Source organism: Castor canadensis, chromosome X, assembly GCF_047511655.1.
Source record: "Castor canadensis chromosome X, mCasCan1.hap1v2, whole genome shotgun sequence".
Taxonomy (NCBI): Eukaryota; Metazoa; Chordata; class Mammalia; order Rodentia; family Castoridae; genus Castor; species Castor canadensis.
In genome coordinates this window covers 786,508-800,664 of record NC_133405.1, presented here as the reverse complement: position 1 = coordinate 800,664, position 14,157 = coordinate 786,508, and the positions used below count along the sequence as shown (strand labels likewise).

Below are 14,157 nucleotides of genomic sequence, written 5' to 3'. Positions count from 1 at the left end.
ATCTGTCAGTGCAAAAATAAAACTCAATAAAATAGAAAAACCACCAGAAAACCTAATTCATGGAGGAGGGAACAGAGCATGAAATTACAATGACAAGGAAGAAATTCATCTGGAAAAAGTAAAACAAAATAACAATTGTAGGAATGATTTTGTAAAATTATATGTAGAAAAATTGATAACCAGGATGATATGAATACTTTTCCAGGAAGATATAGTTTACAAAAAAAATTACTTAGGGAGAGAGAAACTAAACAAATTAATTTCCATAAAAAAATAAAGTTGACTAAGATTTAAACACACAAAAAAGCACTAGTGCAGTTTTAGAGAGAAATTCTGCTAAATTTTAAAATTCTAACTGTACTTAAAATATTCTAGAATATGGTAAATTTGCAAAATTTTATATAAGCCAAATATAAATTTATGACAAAATCTGCTAACTGTTTATAGAAACCTGAGCCAAAGACCAATCTCATTTATGAATATTAATGTAAGGATCCAATATAAAATGTTAGCAGGAGTAATCCAACAACACAATAAAAATACTCTGACCAAAGAAGATTTATTACAAAAATGTAAAGATGGGTCAATATTACATCATTTATCCATAGAATTCATTGCTTTAAAATTAGGCAATCATCTCTAGAGATACTAAACAATTAATAAAATTAAGTGATAATTTTTATTAAAAATAGGAATGCAGGAATCAGTAAAATGCTTCACTAATATGAAATAATATATCTTCTCTTAGCCCCAAGTCAGAAAACATTGATGACATATACCTATAAAAGTTAAAATCAAAATAAGATAAGCTGGGTGCCAGTGGCTTACACCTGTAATTGTAGGCAGAGATCATGAGGTCCGAGGCTTGAAGCCAGCTTGGGAAAATAGTTCTTGAGACCCTATCTTGAAAATACCCAACACAAAAAGGGCTAGAGGAGTGACTCAAGTGTTAGAGTGCCTGCCTAGCAAGTGTAAAACCCTGAGTTCAAACCTTAGTACCTACCACCCAGATCAAAATAAGATAGCCTATTATCAACACTACTGTTTCACACTGGGGTGTTAACCAACACAAATGGACAAGAGAAAAAATACATAACAATTGAAAAAAGTAGTGAAACTAGCTCTATTTCAGATGACATGATCGTATACTTGGGAAACCCCAAATAATTAACTGAATATTTCAAACAGTGAGTGGATTCCAAAGTAAGAGGATAGAATATTAATATGCGGAAATCATATTGGACCCAATTTTATGCACCCCAAGTGAATATGTCCCAATCTAGCATTTGGACCTTGACTGCTCCATCAATGGAGAGCAATGACCTCTGCTGGTAGTTCCTCCTATCTTAGCTAGTTTGGCCTTTCTGGAGTAAACGCTGGGCCTTTCTGGAGTAAACACTGGGCTCTGGCATAACTTTTATGACCTCTGTCACTATAGAAGCTACAGAAGCTCCTATGCCCAGGAATATTCCAACAAAACCCTCAAAAACTTTACTCCTTCCATGACTTCTACATTCAGGTAAGACACCATGCCACAGAATATGGACCCAATGGCTGCTCAGAGAGACAGTAAGAAAAAGAGCCATAAATGAACTGCCATATAAATTTATCTTCCTTCCTTGCTGCAAAAGACCAGTTTGAGGGACAATAGTACTATAGAACCTGTTCAATATACACACTACATGACCTAACAATTGGTTGTGTTTCTTTATAAAGCTGTGGTCAACTCAGTATTTTCTTTCTTCTTTGTGCACTGGGATTACCATCTCAACAATGCATTGGTAACTAAACTTTGGCTAAAGATCTGTTTTCTAAGGAACTCAGGTGAAGACACAACCAATAGACTTATATATCCAAACAACAACCAGTTAATATATAATGGAGGAAAAGTCCCAATTATAAATAGCAAAGCTAAAAAACACTAGGCATAAATTTAATATGACATGTATAAAGCTAGTATGAAAACAACTTGTGGAGATGAACATTTTAATAAGTAATGTTATGACAACTGTACAGGTGTTCAGAAAAAATCAAATTGGATCCATCCTTTATACCTGCAGCAAGAAAAACTCCAAGTGGATCATGGATCTAAGAAAACCAAAAAAAGTAAAGCACTAGAAGAAAGCATAAGCAAATTCCCTTGTAACCACAGAGTGGAAAAGACTTCCTAATATGACTTAAAATCTAGAAGCTACAAGAGAAAATATTGACAATTTTTATAAGGCACAATTTTTGGCACACGTGCATATGCAAAAAAACTTAAGCAAAGTCAAAATGAAAAATTGGGAAAATCTATGCATAACTATTCCTTTCTCATGGAAACTGAGACTGAAAAGACAATTGATAAAGCACACAGGTCACAGTCAATAAACATGTAAAGAAATGTTCAACCTCCCTCTAACTAAAAGAATTGCATTAAAATTACCCAGAAATACCACTTCTCACATATCACATGGTAAAAATCTCAAAGTTTGGCAACAGAAAATGTTGAACATACAATGTTATTCATTGTGGACTAGTTTTAATATCAAGAGTAGAAACCACCCCAGTCCAAAATAGGAAACTGGTTGAATGAACTGCAATATAGCCACACAACACAATATTCTACAGCTGTCAGAAATGATCCCTGGTCACTGACATGGAAAAGATTCTGGGATACATTTTTAAAGAAACAGACTAAGGTATAGAACGGTGTATAGAGTAAGCTACCATTTTGTAAGAAAAAGAAGAATAAGAAACTATATACATATGTGCTTGAATATGTATATTATATATACATATATATATGTATGTATGAGAGAGACAGATACTAGAAGGATGAAGAGAAAAACTAATAGAATGGTTGCTTGAAGGCTGAGGGTGGATGAAGACAGAGGTTGAGATGAAATTTCTCAATCCATATTTAAAATTTTTTAAACGTTGAAACATGAATATATTACCTACCCAACAGCAATTTTAAAACTGAATAAAAGTATAATAATGTATAGGAATATCAGCAAAATTTCCCCAAACAGACCCAAGGAACTATTTAAGAATTTAGGTCAAATGTAAGATCATTTTCTAAAAACAGAACTACAAATGGCTGTCGCATAAAGAAAAGATCCTCAACCTCACTCATACAGAAATTTAATTAAAACAAGATATTGCTATCCATCAACTCTGCAAAAATATAATAATAATAATACATTATATTTGAGGCTGGAATAGGGGACAAGCACTATCATGGACTATTGCTGAGACTGAAAATTGGTAGTCACTTAAGACAATAATATGACATCTATTGGCATTTTACATTCATACGCGTTTGACTCAGCATTCTAAGATTCATTTTACAAACATCATTGGACATGACACAAAGATGAACGCACAAAGACATTCACTACAGTGTTTTTATATTAGCAGAAGGCTGGAAACACCTAGGATGTAAAAAGTTGCACAGAAATTCCCTCCCACCTGAAAAGAAAAGCTAGATAAAGCACACAGTGTTAAACTTCCTGAGCTGATCAGAGAGCTCAGATCACAAAGCACCCAAGTGATATGATTTCCAAAGAGAGTCAAGCCCCTACCTGGGGACTTGTGGAAGACAGCTCCCAGGGGGTGATCCTAAGTATAGAGGCTTCCACTTGCTGAGAGACTCACAACCCAAGAAACAAGCTAACAGTTCATACAACCCAGGTCCCTGACCTCCCTCTTCACCATAACCAGAAATAGGCCACTGTAATTAAAACAGATATTTGTTACCAGGGTTCTCATTTAAGGTGAAAAATTTCACTGTTCAATATAGAACAGAATTTCTCACACTTGTCACTACTGACATTTCAGGCTGAATTCTTTGTTGTTAGGGAATAAAAATATCTCTACACATTACCAAATGCCCACCATTCGGAAGAGTACATATATATGCCCTCACTAATACTAAAAAGTCTTAGTATAAGTGAAATGCAAATTTAAGGGTCTTGTAGTTTTACTTTTTATTTTTATATTTTGCCAAATATGGCTAACCTGCCTGGAGAAAAATTCCATTATCATTGAGAACCATTGATCAAGATCATGAAACACAAACATGAACAGATAACCAAGAATCATAAGTGACTGGAGAACAAAAAATCAACTTAAAAATGTTCTTCCTTGAATGTGGCAAATATACTCTTCTTGCCTCAGGGGCTTTGCACTTGCTGTTCTCTCTTTTTAGAAACCTATTCCCCTAAATATCTATATGGATGGGAGGGAGGAAGCCAGTATATACTAAATAAGCTGAAGGAAATTCTCACAAGATAATGAGATGTCCAGAAAATATGGGAAGGTGGATGTGAAAAGGAAACAATTTTTAGAAATTGAAAACATGACTACTAACCAATGGGCTGAGCAGTAGAATGTTTACAACTGAAGACTAAATTGATGAGGTGAAAGCTTGATCTGAGAAAGTCCATCAGAACATTGAATAAAAGGACACAATGATACTAAACATCAGAGAAAAGTTGAGATATATCAGAGGCCCCAAGTGGCTGTACCATAGCTCTGCCACACTTTGATTTGCCAGTGCCAGGATATTCATAGGTAGATTAGAAGTCTTCTCTGTGTGACTCCCATGAATGAAAAACATCAGGGAGGAGAAGAGAAGAAGACCATTATGAATCAAGAAATATACACTAATAAAAAAAGATGTGAGAAGACATCTAAAAGAGCATGGGGAAACAGAAATATAATGTGTAGGAAATAGAATCCACAGCTTCAACCAAAGGAAGGGGAACCAGAAGCTGCAACCACAAGATTGGCCAAGCAGCCCTGGTGATAGCACACTGGCAGTCCTACCTACAGGAGAAACCCACATTTCTTGCAAGCCACTAATGGAGAAGAGATCCATGGCATTGCTCCTCATATCTCAGAGAGATATAGCCACACACCTGATCTTGAGAAAGGACCTGTTGTTTGAGACTGAGCTACCACGGGAACCTGAAAACAAGGAACAAGTAAAGGAAACTGAGGACACCCTGCCACAGTGTATGAGTGGGAGCAGGCCATGCAGAGGAGGAAGGGTTGGACACAGACATACTGAGAAGTTTAGGCAGCAGGGAACTCATTTTTTGCCACTTTCTTTTCAATGGTTATTGGTGGTATAGTGGTTGCATTTAATTTCTTATTGTATTTCTATATATATGATGGTAGTTTCTTTCTCCTTTCTGATAGGCCCTCAAGAGATCAAACAGACAAAGCACAAAAGTCAACTCAGGACTTGGGCAAAAAATTTAGCAACTTGGGTGACAAATTTAACAAAGAAAGATTCCTTTTTTTTTTCTCAGCAAAGTTTTCCTTTAAAATTGAAGGAGAAATAAAGACCTTCCATGATAAACATTAACTAAAACAACTCATGAACACTAAGCCAACATTGCAGAAGATACTTAAAGAGGGCTGAGGTGTGGTTCAAGTGGTAGATTGCCTGCCTGGTAAGCACAAGGCCTTGAGTTCAAACCCCCACCAAAAAAGACGATACGTGAATTAAAACTATACACAGAAAAAGAAGAAAGATATAAACAATCATGCGAGCTCAGGAAAAAATAAATCTCACTATTAGAATACATAAAGAAATGAGAGCTGGGTGTCAGTGGCCCACACTTATAATTCTAGTTATTCAGGAGACAGAGATCAGGAGGATCATGGTTCAAAGCCAGCCCAGGCAAACAGTTCACAAGACCTTATGTCAAAATAAATCACAAAAAAGGGCTGGTGGAGTGGCTCAAGTGATAAGAGCACTTGCCTAACAAGCATAAGGCTCTGAGTTCAAAGCACAGTGCCAAAAAAAAAAAGAAAGAAACGAGAATTAGGAAAGATCAAACATTATTATCTCAATAACCAGCAAACCTCTAAGATGAAGAGGGGAAAAATTAGTACATATTATTAAAAATAATAACCCTAAATGCCAATAGTTCTGAACTCTGCAATTAAAAGATACAGGCTATCTGAATGGACTTCAAAAACAACATGCAAGGGCTGGTGGAGGGGCTCAAGTGGTAGAAAGCCTGCCTAGCAAGTGGGAGGCCTTGAGTTCAAACACCAGAACCGAAGGGGGAAAAAAAACCACAAAACAAAATAACAAGATGCAACTGCTTGCTGTCTGCAAGAAACTCACCTCACTGATAAAGACACAGAGACTGAAAGTAAAAGGCTGGGAAAAGGATATCATAAGCAAATGGAATCCAAAAGCAACCAGGAGTACCTATATTCATATCTGACAAAGCAGACCTCAGGACGAAATCAGCCAGAAGTGATAAGAATGTCAGTACATATTACTAAAGGAAATAATCCATCTACAAGGTATAACAATTATATATATATATAAATGCACTGAACATTGGTGCAATACCCCATTTTCACCAATAGGTAGATCATCCAGACCAAAAAAATCAACAAAAAAACTTCATAGTTAAACCATACCATATACAAATGAATTTAACACAGATCTACAGAATATTCCATCCAACAGCTGTGTAATACACATTCTTTCTCAGCATCCCATGGAAGTTTCTTAATAAATACAAAAATTTGAAATAATTCCTTGCAACTTTATCAGATTAGAGTGGAATAAAAATAGAAATCAGTAGTGAGAGAAACTATAGAAAATATACACTTTTAGATGATCAATGGGTCACTGAAGAAATCAGAAGGAAATGTAAACACTTTAAAAATGAACTGGAGAGAGAAATGCAGAAACTGGAAAAAATTCACAATTACATATGGAAACTTTCCAGCTCCTCTCTTAACAACTTATAGTAAAAGTTGACAGAAAAATCAGTGAGGATATGGAAAACTGAACATGTTATTAATCAACCTGACCTAATTAACATTTATAGGAAATTGCACTCACTGAAAGAAGACTCATTTTTGTAAATACACATGTAATATTCACCAAGTGAAACTATGTTGACCATAACACAAATGTAACAAGTTCTGAATATAAATTATATACTGCTTATATAAATTATATACATTTTAGATGGCTTATTCTTCTACCATAATGGAATTTAAGATATATAAAAAATCTCTGAATACTTGGAAATTAAACAAGAAACTTCTACGCAATTCTTGGGTCAAAAACAAAATCTTGGAAATTGATTTCTTTTTTGGCACAAGTGGGATTTGAATGCAGGGCTTTTCACTTCACAGACACTGCTTGAGTTACACCTCTAGCCCTTTTTGCTCTGGTTACTTTGGAGACAGGATCTCACTTTTTGTCCAAACTGATGTTAACCTCAATCCTCATATTTTATGCTTCCCATGTAGCTGGGATGACAGGTACATACCACTGTGCCCATCTTTTCTCCATCAAGATGAGGTCTCATAAACTTTTTTGCCTGAGCTGGCCTGGAATTGTGATCCTCCTAATCTCAGCTTCCCATTTGGCTTGGGAAGATAGATGTACACCATCATATCCAGTCATTGGTTGAGATGAGGTCTCAAGAACTATTTGCCCAGGCTGGCCTTGAACTGTGATCCTCCCAATCTCAGCTTCCCAAGTAGGTAGGATTATAGGCGTGAACCACCATGCCTAGCTTTCAGTTAAATAATTTGAAATGAGTGAAAATGAAAGGGGAACACATCCAGTTTTGTGTGATGCACTTAAAAGAGTGCTTAGATAGAAATTGTAGTATTTTAAGATATTTATAATTCTGTTTTATATTAGAAAGTAAGAAAGAGCTCATATCAGTAATTAAGTTTCCGCCTCAAGAAACTAGACAGATTTTTCTCTAGCTGGCTTTAGGCTGGGAAGTAGCAGCTAGAGAAGGTGAAAAGCAATCCGTAGCAGGGTTGCTTTTTGCTTCAAGGGGCCCCTAGTGGTGGAAGGATTAGATGACAGATTCCACCCTATTATTTCCCAGACTACTCAGTAGTCTCCTAGTGCTGGAGTCACTACCCCCAGTGAGGAGCCTGGAGGGGATGAAGAAGGAGCAAATGGAGCATGCTAGGAAAATGCCTTTTGCCTTTGGTTCTAGAACCTCTAATCTCCTAACAGTAGGACAGAAGAACCTTCACAAATTTTAAGATTTCTATAGCAATGGGAGCAGCACAACCTGGGTTCTCCCCTGCTGTCAACCTTCCTCCCCATCCTCTATGACCCAGAAGAGGGCCCGTTGCCCAAATTTTCATGTGTCAGATTGGGGTAGCAAGTCTATTTTAAGCTTTGTAAAGGAATAGGAAGAAAAGTCTTTCTGGGTGAAATTAGGGAGGGGATTATTGTACCCTCAAAAGTACAAGGAAACAACCCCTTTTTTTTATTTGAGCGAGAGAACTTAGACGATGTTTCATCTGAAGGTCTCAATGAAACCTGGACTCCAGGAATGGTGGTGGGATAGGGTCTATGGGAAGGAGACTGGTTTCTTCCCAGGAAGATGGCATCCACTCCTATCAAGAAGGAAGAGAGAAAGGCCAGCTGCGCATCTCAAGTTGCAACATCCAATGAGCACACAGTGGAGCTGTGTGGGTGGGAGCATGGCAATCAGCCCTGAAACTCTACCTTGATCCATGAGTCCTGAGTCCCCCAGACACTGCTTCCCTAGGTCTGGAGCCTTGTAGCCAAATTTCAAGACTCAATAAAATAAAAAATAATAAAATATTTAAAAAGAAAATAAATAAATATGGATAAAATTAAGTCCAAAGTATCATAAGGAAGGAAAAAAATTAAAAAGATAAATCAATAAAATCAATAGCAGAAAAAAAGTAATAGAAATGAATGAAAGCAAAGCCTGAGAAAATATCAGAAAAACTGATAAAACCACAGTGATCGGCATAAAAAAACAGGTGACATAAATTACAGTACAGTGAATGCAAATCCTGATAAGGGGAAAGGATAATAAAGGAATATCATGACTAACTTAATGCCAATAAATTCAAGTACTCAACTGAAATAAAGTAGCTTGTGTCCTTGAGAGACACAAACTACTGAAGGTCATTCATAAATGCCCCTGTATCCACTAAAGAACTGGAATTCATGATAAATAACTTTGCCACAAAATAGCCCTTCCCAGATGGTTTCAATGGGGAATTCTACCAAACATTTAAGGAAGAAGGAATACCAAACTGTCTTTTAGAAAATACAAGAGGAGGAGCACTTCCCTTTTCATTTTATGAAACCATAATTATGCTAATATCAAAACTGAACAAAGACAGTAAAAAAAAAGAAAACTGAAATCCATATCCCCCATGAATGAAGACACAAATATCCTCAGCAAAATATTAGCAAGCAAATATAGCAAAACTTGAAAATAGCAATACATCACAACCTAGTGAAGTTTGTCCCATGAGTTAAACACTGGCTCAACATTCATAAATTAATCAGTATGTCACCATTAGACTAGACTAAGAAAGAAAAGACACAGTACTATTTTACAGATGTAGGAAAAGCATTTGACAAAATCCAATTCATTATTTAAAGTCTTGGGAAACTAGTAATACACAGTAATTTCCTCAATTTGGTAAAAGGCACCTACAAAAATCCATAGCTAACATACCTAGGAGCTGAAAAACTGCATACTGTCACCTCTAAGATCAACAAATAGTGAAGGATGTCTTCTCTCATCATTCCTATGCAATGTTTATCATACTGCAGGTTCCAACTACAAAGTTACTGGAAGTAGTAACTTTAGTAAGGCTGCAGGGTACAAGGTCAATAAAACCAATTGACAAACTAATTCTAAAACTGATATAGAAAAGCAAAGGAAGCTGGTGGAATAGCTCAAGTAGGAGAGCACCTGCCTAGCAAGCACACAGCCCTGAGTTCAAACCCCAGTACTGAAAAAAAAACAAAACAGGAAAGAAGGCAAAGAAAAGGACAAAGAATGGCCAAAACAACTCTAAAAAAGAAAAAACAAAGCTGGAGAGCTAAAACCATCTGATTTTAAGAATTACTCTAAATGGCCATCAAGCAGCATGATACTGGCATAAAGATGAGCAAATAGGTCAATGGAACAGACTAGAGAATCCAGAAAGAGGCCTAAAAAATTTGGCAAATTGACTGTATGTATGAAAGTGAATCGTGACACAACCCCCAGAACTTTTACAAAATTAACTCAAAATGGATCATTGATATACAATGTAAAATTATAAAATGTTTAGGAAAATCTAAAGGAGAAAATGCTACAGATCATAGGTTAGGTAAAGAGTTCTTAGATTTCACAATGCAAGCATGATTGACAAAAACTGATAATCTGAATTTCATACAAACTTAAAAATCTTAGTTCTGAAAAAGATATTATAGAGAATGAAGAGACAAACTATAGACTGCTAGAAAATATTTCCAAATTACATATTCAACAAAGAATTTGTATCCACAGACAAAAATTGATTTAATACAGGTCAACTCCTTAGCACACTTCCTGGCACATATAAACGTTCAACAAATGTGAACTGTCATAATTTTACTATTAGTATTACTTTAGCATTCTTTAAAACTGAGAAAACAGAAGTAACCAAATGTTCATCAATAGAGGAACTGTTAAATTATGATACATCTATTATAAGGAATATTAGGCAACCAAGTGAAGTTTACCCTAGGAGTTCAAAGCTGGTCAAACATTTAAAAATGAATCAGTATGTCACTATAGGGACAGACTAAAAACAGAAAAAAGCACATTAGTATGCCATTTATTGGGTAAAACTGTCTTTACTCCATTGATAATGTTTTTGTAACTTTGTAAAAGAATCAATTTGCAATAGTTATTAGGCCTATTTCTGTATTATGTAGTCTGTTTCATCAAAATAAAGGTATATGTACCAAGATGGAAAGATGTCCGGAATTGTGAAAAAGGCAAACTTCAGGACAATTAACACAACACAATCTACTACAAACTACATATTTTCTAGAAAATTTTCCAGACTGACACCACACTGCTAATAGCTGTTATGCCTGATGAATAAGAAGGAGTGCAAAGGGGAGGGTAGACTGTGGGGAGAACTTTTCATTCTATTCAGTTTTGTACTGTTTGAATTTTTACAGTAAGAATAAATTTCTACATTACTTGTGAAACAATTCTAAAGAAAAAACTCAACTATCTTGAAAAGAGCAGTGATTAAAAGTAACTTTCTGATTGCCTTGACTGATGGAATCTAGTAGATGAAATACAATGTACTGAAAGGTTTGCCTAAAAACAGACTGTGCTTTCATTGTGACAGCAAACATTGATGGCCTGCCAACACAAAGAACTGGGTTATTGTCCTGGTTGTATCATTAAGTAGCTTGTTATGTTACTGTGTTGAACGTGTTCTCATTTCTTTCTTGAGAACTGAAATCAAGTCTTCTTTCTCTGTCTTCCTAGCACAAAACATGGGAACTAGTTCAGAGTTGGTGCCCAGTTTAATTCAACTCCTCACAGAAGTTGAATTAAAGAGGGCTGTGTATAACGGCCCAGCAGGACCCCGTTAAAGTGACACATGATCGCCACCTAGAGGAAAAAGGATTCCTACAGACTTCAATGATGAGAGAAAACGGACTTTTTGAGATATGTTCCAGGGACAGAAAAAAAAAAAAAAAAAAAAGCACAGACTCTTAAGATTGTAATGCTCTTAGAAAAAAATTCCCAAGCATGTACTAAAATGTCAAGATTTATGTCTTGGAATGCTGGAGATGGCATCTGGGTTCTCCATCGTCACATGCCTCCACACATTCCCCAGTCCCATTCCACTCAAAAAGAACAAACCACATATGACAGCAGGTCTACATACCTAAGCCTTCCCAAAATGATGAAACATTAATTAACTTTCCCAAGCCAGTCTACCTAGAACATAATACAGACCAAGACTGCGACTAAATTTGTCCAAAAATTTTGCTCCCCAGGTTTACCATCTTTCGAAATCATCTACTGGAAAGTTAGTGCCACTCTAAAAATGTACAATGATCCTTTAAATGTCTCTTTTTTTCCTGCAGTGTTGGGATTTGAACTCAGGGCCTTGTATTTGCTAGGCAGGTGCTCTACCACTTGAGCCAAATCCTCAGCTCTTTCTTTAAATGTCTCTATTTCCAAAGAGCAGCAAGGAAACTCACACATTGATGTCTGTGCAAATACCACTGTGTGACAAAAATCTCACCTGACTCCTTTGAATATAAATGAGTGTTCAAAGCAGCTGCACGGTTAGGGAAGCAGCTGGATGATGCAAAAGCTGAGAGATACGGGGTCTTGATGTTATGAACTGACTCAAAAAGAATGACGTGGGACACACTTGCAGTTAAGTAAAGAAATATTCCTATTTACACATGTCTGATACATATGTGGTAAGTAGAACAACCTTCTTCTAAAATGCTGTTCAGGAGTACAAGCAATAAAAGTTTCAAAAGCCCCCCAAGAGTGAGATGCTGTGTAGTCCTTAGTAAATAGAGAAAGGGACCCTGAGTAACTGCTCCATGAAAAGCTCCTGTTGCAAAGTCTACAAGTATGTATACGTTATGACCATCTTCTTATAATCACACGTTCTCAACCTGAACACATGTGCTCTGAAATGTGGGGGGGGGGGCGGGAAGCTGGTGAGAGTTTGCCAAAGCAGGGGCAGCAGTTTGGGAGCAGTAGACAAGAGAAGTGCAGACAGGGGTAGGATTGTATGCTGTGGAGTGACAGAGGAATTAGGAATAAGATGGACCCATCAAGTTCTTCCCAGTCTTAAAAAAAAAAAGGCAAGAAGTCCAGATCTCTATTTATATGCAACTCCCTGGGGACTGAAGTAGTTTTTCCTAATGGCTGCAGAATGGTCAGTAGCAATTAGGGCTTTAAGCAGAATGGTTTTTGAGATCTTATGCTGTGAACGGTGGAGATAACAAACTTTTCATCTGTCTGCAGCCTATCTAAAGAAGTAATAGATGTGTAGGAAGATGTGCTCTTCCCAGCGTCCCTTATTTCATAATAGTAAAAGCCAGTGGTTCCTGCCGGACTAGAAAAGCGCGGGGTCAGCATAAAGAAAACGCTGAGAAGCAACGCGTTGGGGAAAGAATCGCGCGGTGGAGAAGGCTCCACGCAGGAGTGTCCGACGATAGTTACAGGACAGCGTTCCCTACAGTCCAAGGGGAGCCCAGGAGCTTCCCTGCCTCCTGTCCCAGGCGAGTTTCCTCTTCGCGTTCGCTTCCCTTCCCCTTGCCCTGTCCCCTCGCTGGGCAACAGAACTCAGTCCACGACAGGGACACTCTTTCGAGATGTCCCCCTAGCTGCCTCAGCACCCAGACTGGAGCCTGGGCTTTCGGCCCCAATCCGCCTCCCTGTGCCACGGTCAGGGGCGGTGTTCCACCGCTGAGCCTGGCGGGCGACGACCAAAGGGTCCCGGCCCGCTGCCAGGCATAGCGGCGACACTGGCTCGACGTGCGATTTCGCTTTTCGTCCATCGGCCTCGCCTGCAGCCCCGGCGCAGGGAGCGGCTCGGTTTGGCGCGGCCACGGCGAACCCACCCCGCGGGCGGGGACCCGAGGACACGAAGCCCGGGATGCGGCGGCGCCCCTACTCACGTAGCGCTGCAGCTTCCTCTCGGGGGGCGACTTGACGAGCCAGCCGGTGCACACGGCGTCGCCCGCGCTCATCGTGGCCGCCGCCGCCGCTGCTTCCTCCAGCTGGGCTGGCCGCCTGCGGCAGGAGGAAGTCTGGCCAGGGATGCCTGCGGGGCGGGCCCAGCGCCCGTCTAGCGCCGCCCCGAGCTGCTGCTGCGACCCCCTGGGAAGGGACCCGCGCCCTGCTCCCCGCCCTCCAAGGCGGGAAGAGCAAGCCGCGACGCTGGGGAAGCCCCTTCGAGGAAGCGCTCTGCCACCCCGGGGCCCACAGGGCTGTTCTGTTAGCCAAGTCCGAGCCGCGAGACAGCGCACACGGAAGGAGCTCTGCGACCTAACCCGAGCAAGGCTTGGAACCTGCTGCCTTCATCCCCATCCCTGATCAGCCACGTCAACAAGGGCTGCTCTCCTGGCCTCTGGGCCATGAGAGCCGAAACCCATGACCCACATCTGCCATATATAGTTCAGGGAGGAAGAAAAGAAAGACTCCTCTTTGACTTCCCTGTTCCACTTCATTGTTTGCAGAGCACTGTATTTTTTATGCTCCTCCTCCAAAGATCATTGTGTTCAGTAATAAGCTCTGCTGGCACAACTGTTTCATGATCCAAATTCAAAAGTAGTGCTATTTGCAGCCCCTTTAACTCTGA

At 38.9% G+C, this 14,157-nt stretch overlaps 1 protein-coding gene across 3 annotated transcripts in view; it reads right to left on the bottom strand.

Annotated features, from left to right (window-relative positions):
* Gab3 (GRB2 associated binding protein 3) overlaps positions 1-13,634 on the bottom strand; it is a 65,726-nt gene extending 52,092 nt beyond the window's left edge. For all 3 annotated transcript variants that reach the window (XM_020167775.2, XM_074062621.1, XM_074062620.1), the window contains exon 1: positions 13,475-13,634. In XM_020167775.2, coding sequence (XP_020023364.2) covers positions 13,475-13,546 — 72 coding nt within the window. In that variant the 5' untranslated portion in view covers positions 13,547-13,634. The remainder of the gene's footprint in view (positions 1-13,474) is intronic.
* Between the last annotated feature and the right edge of the window lie 523 nt (positions 13,635-14,157).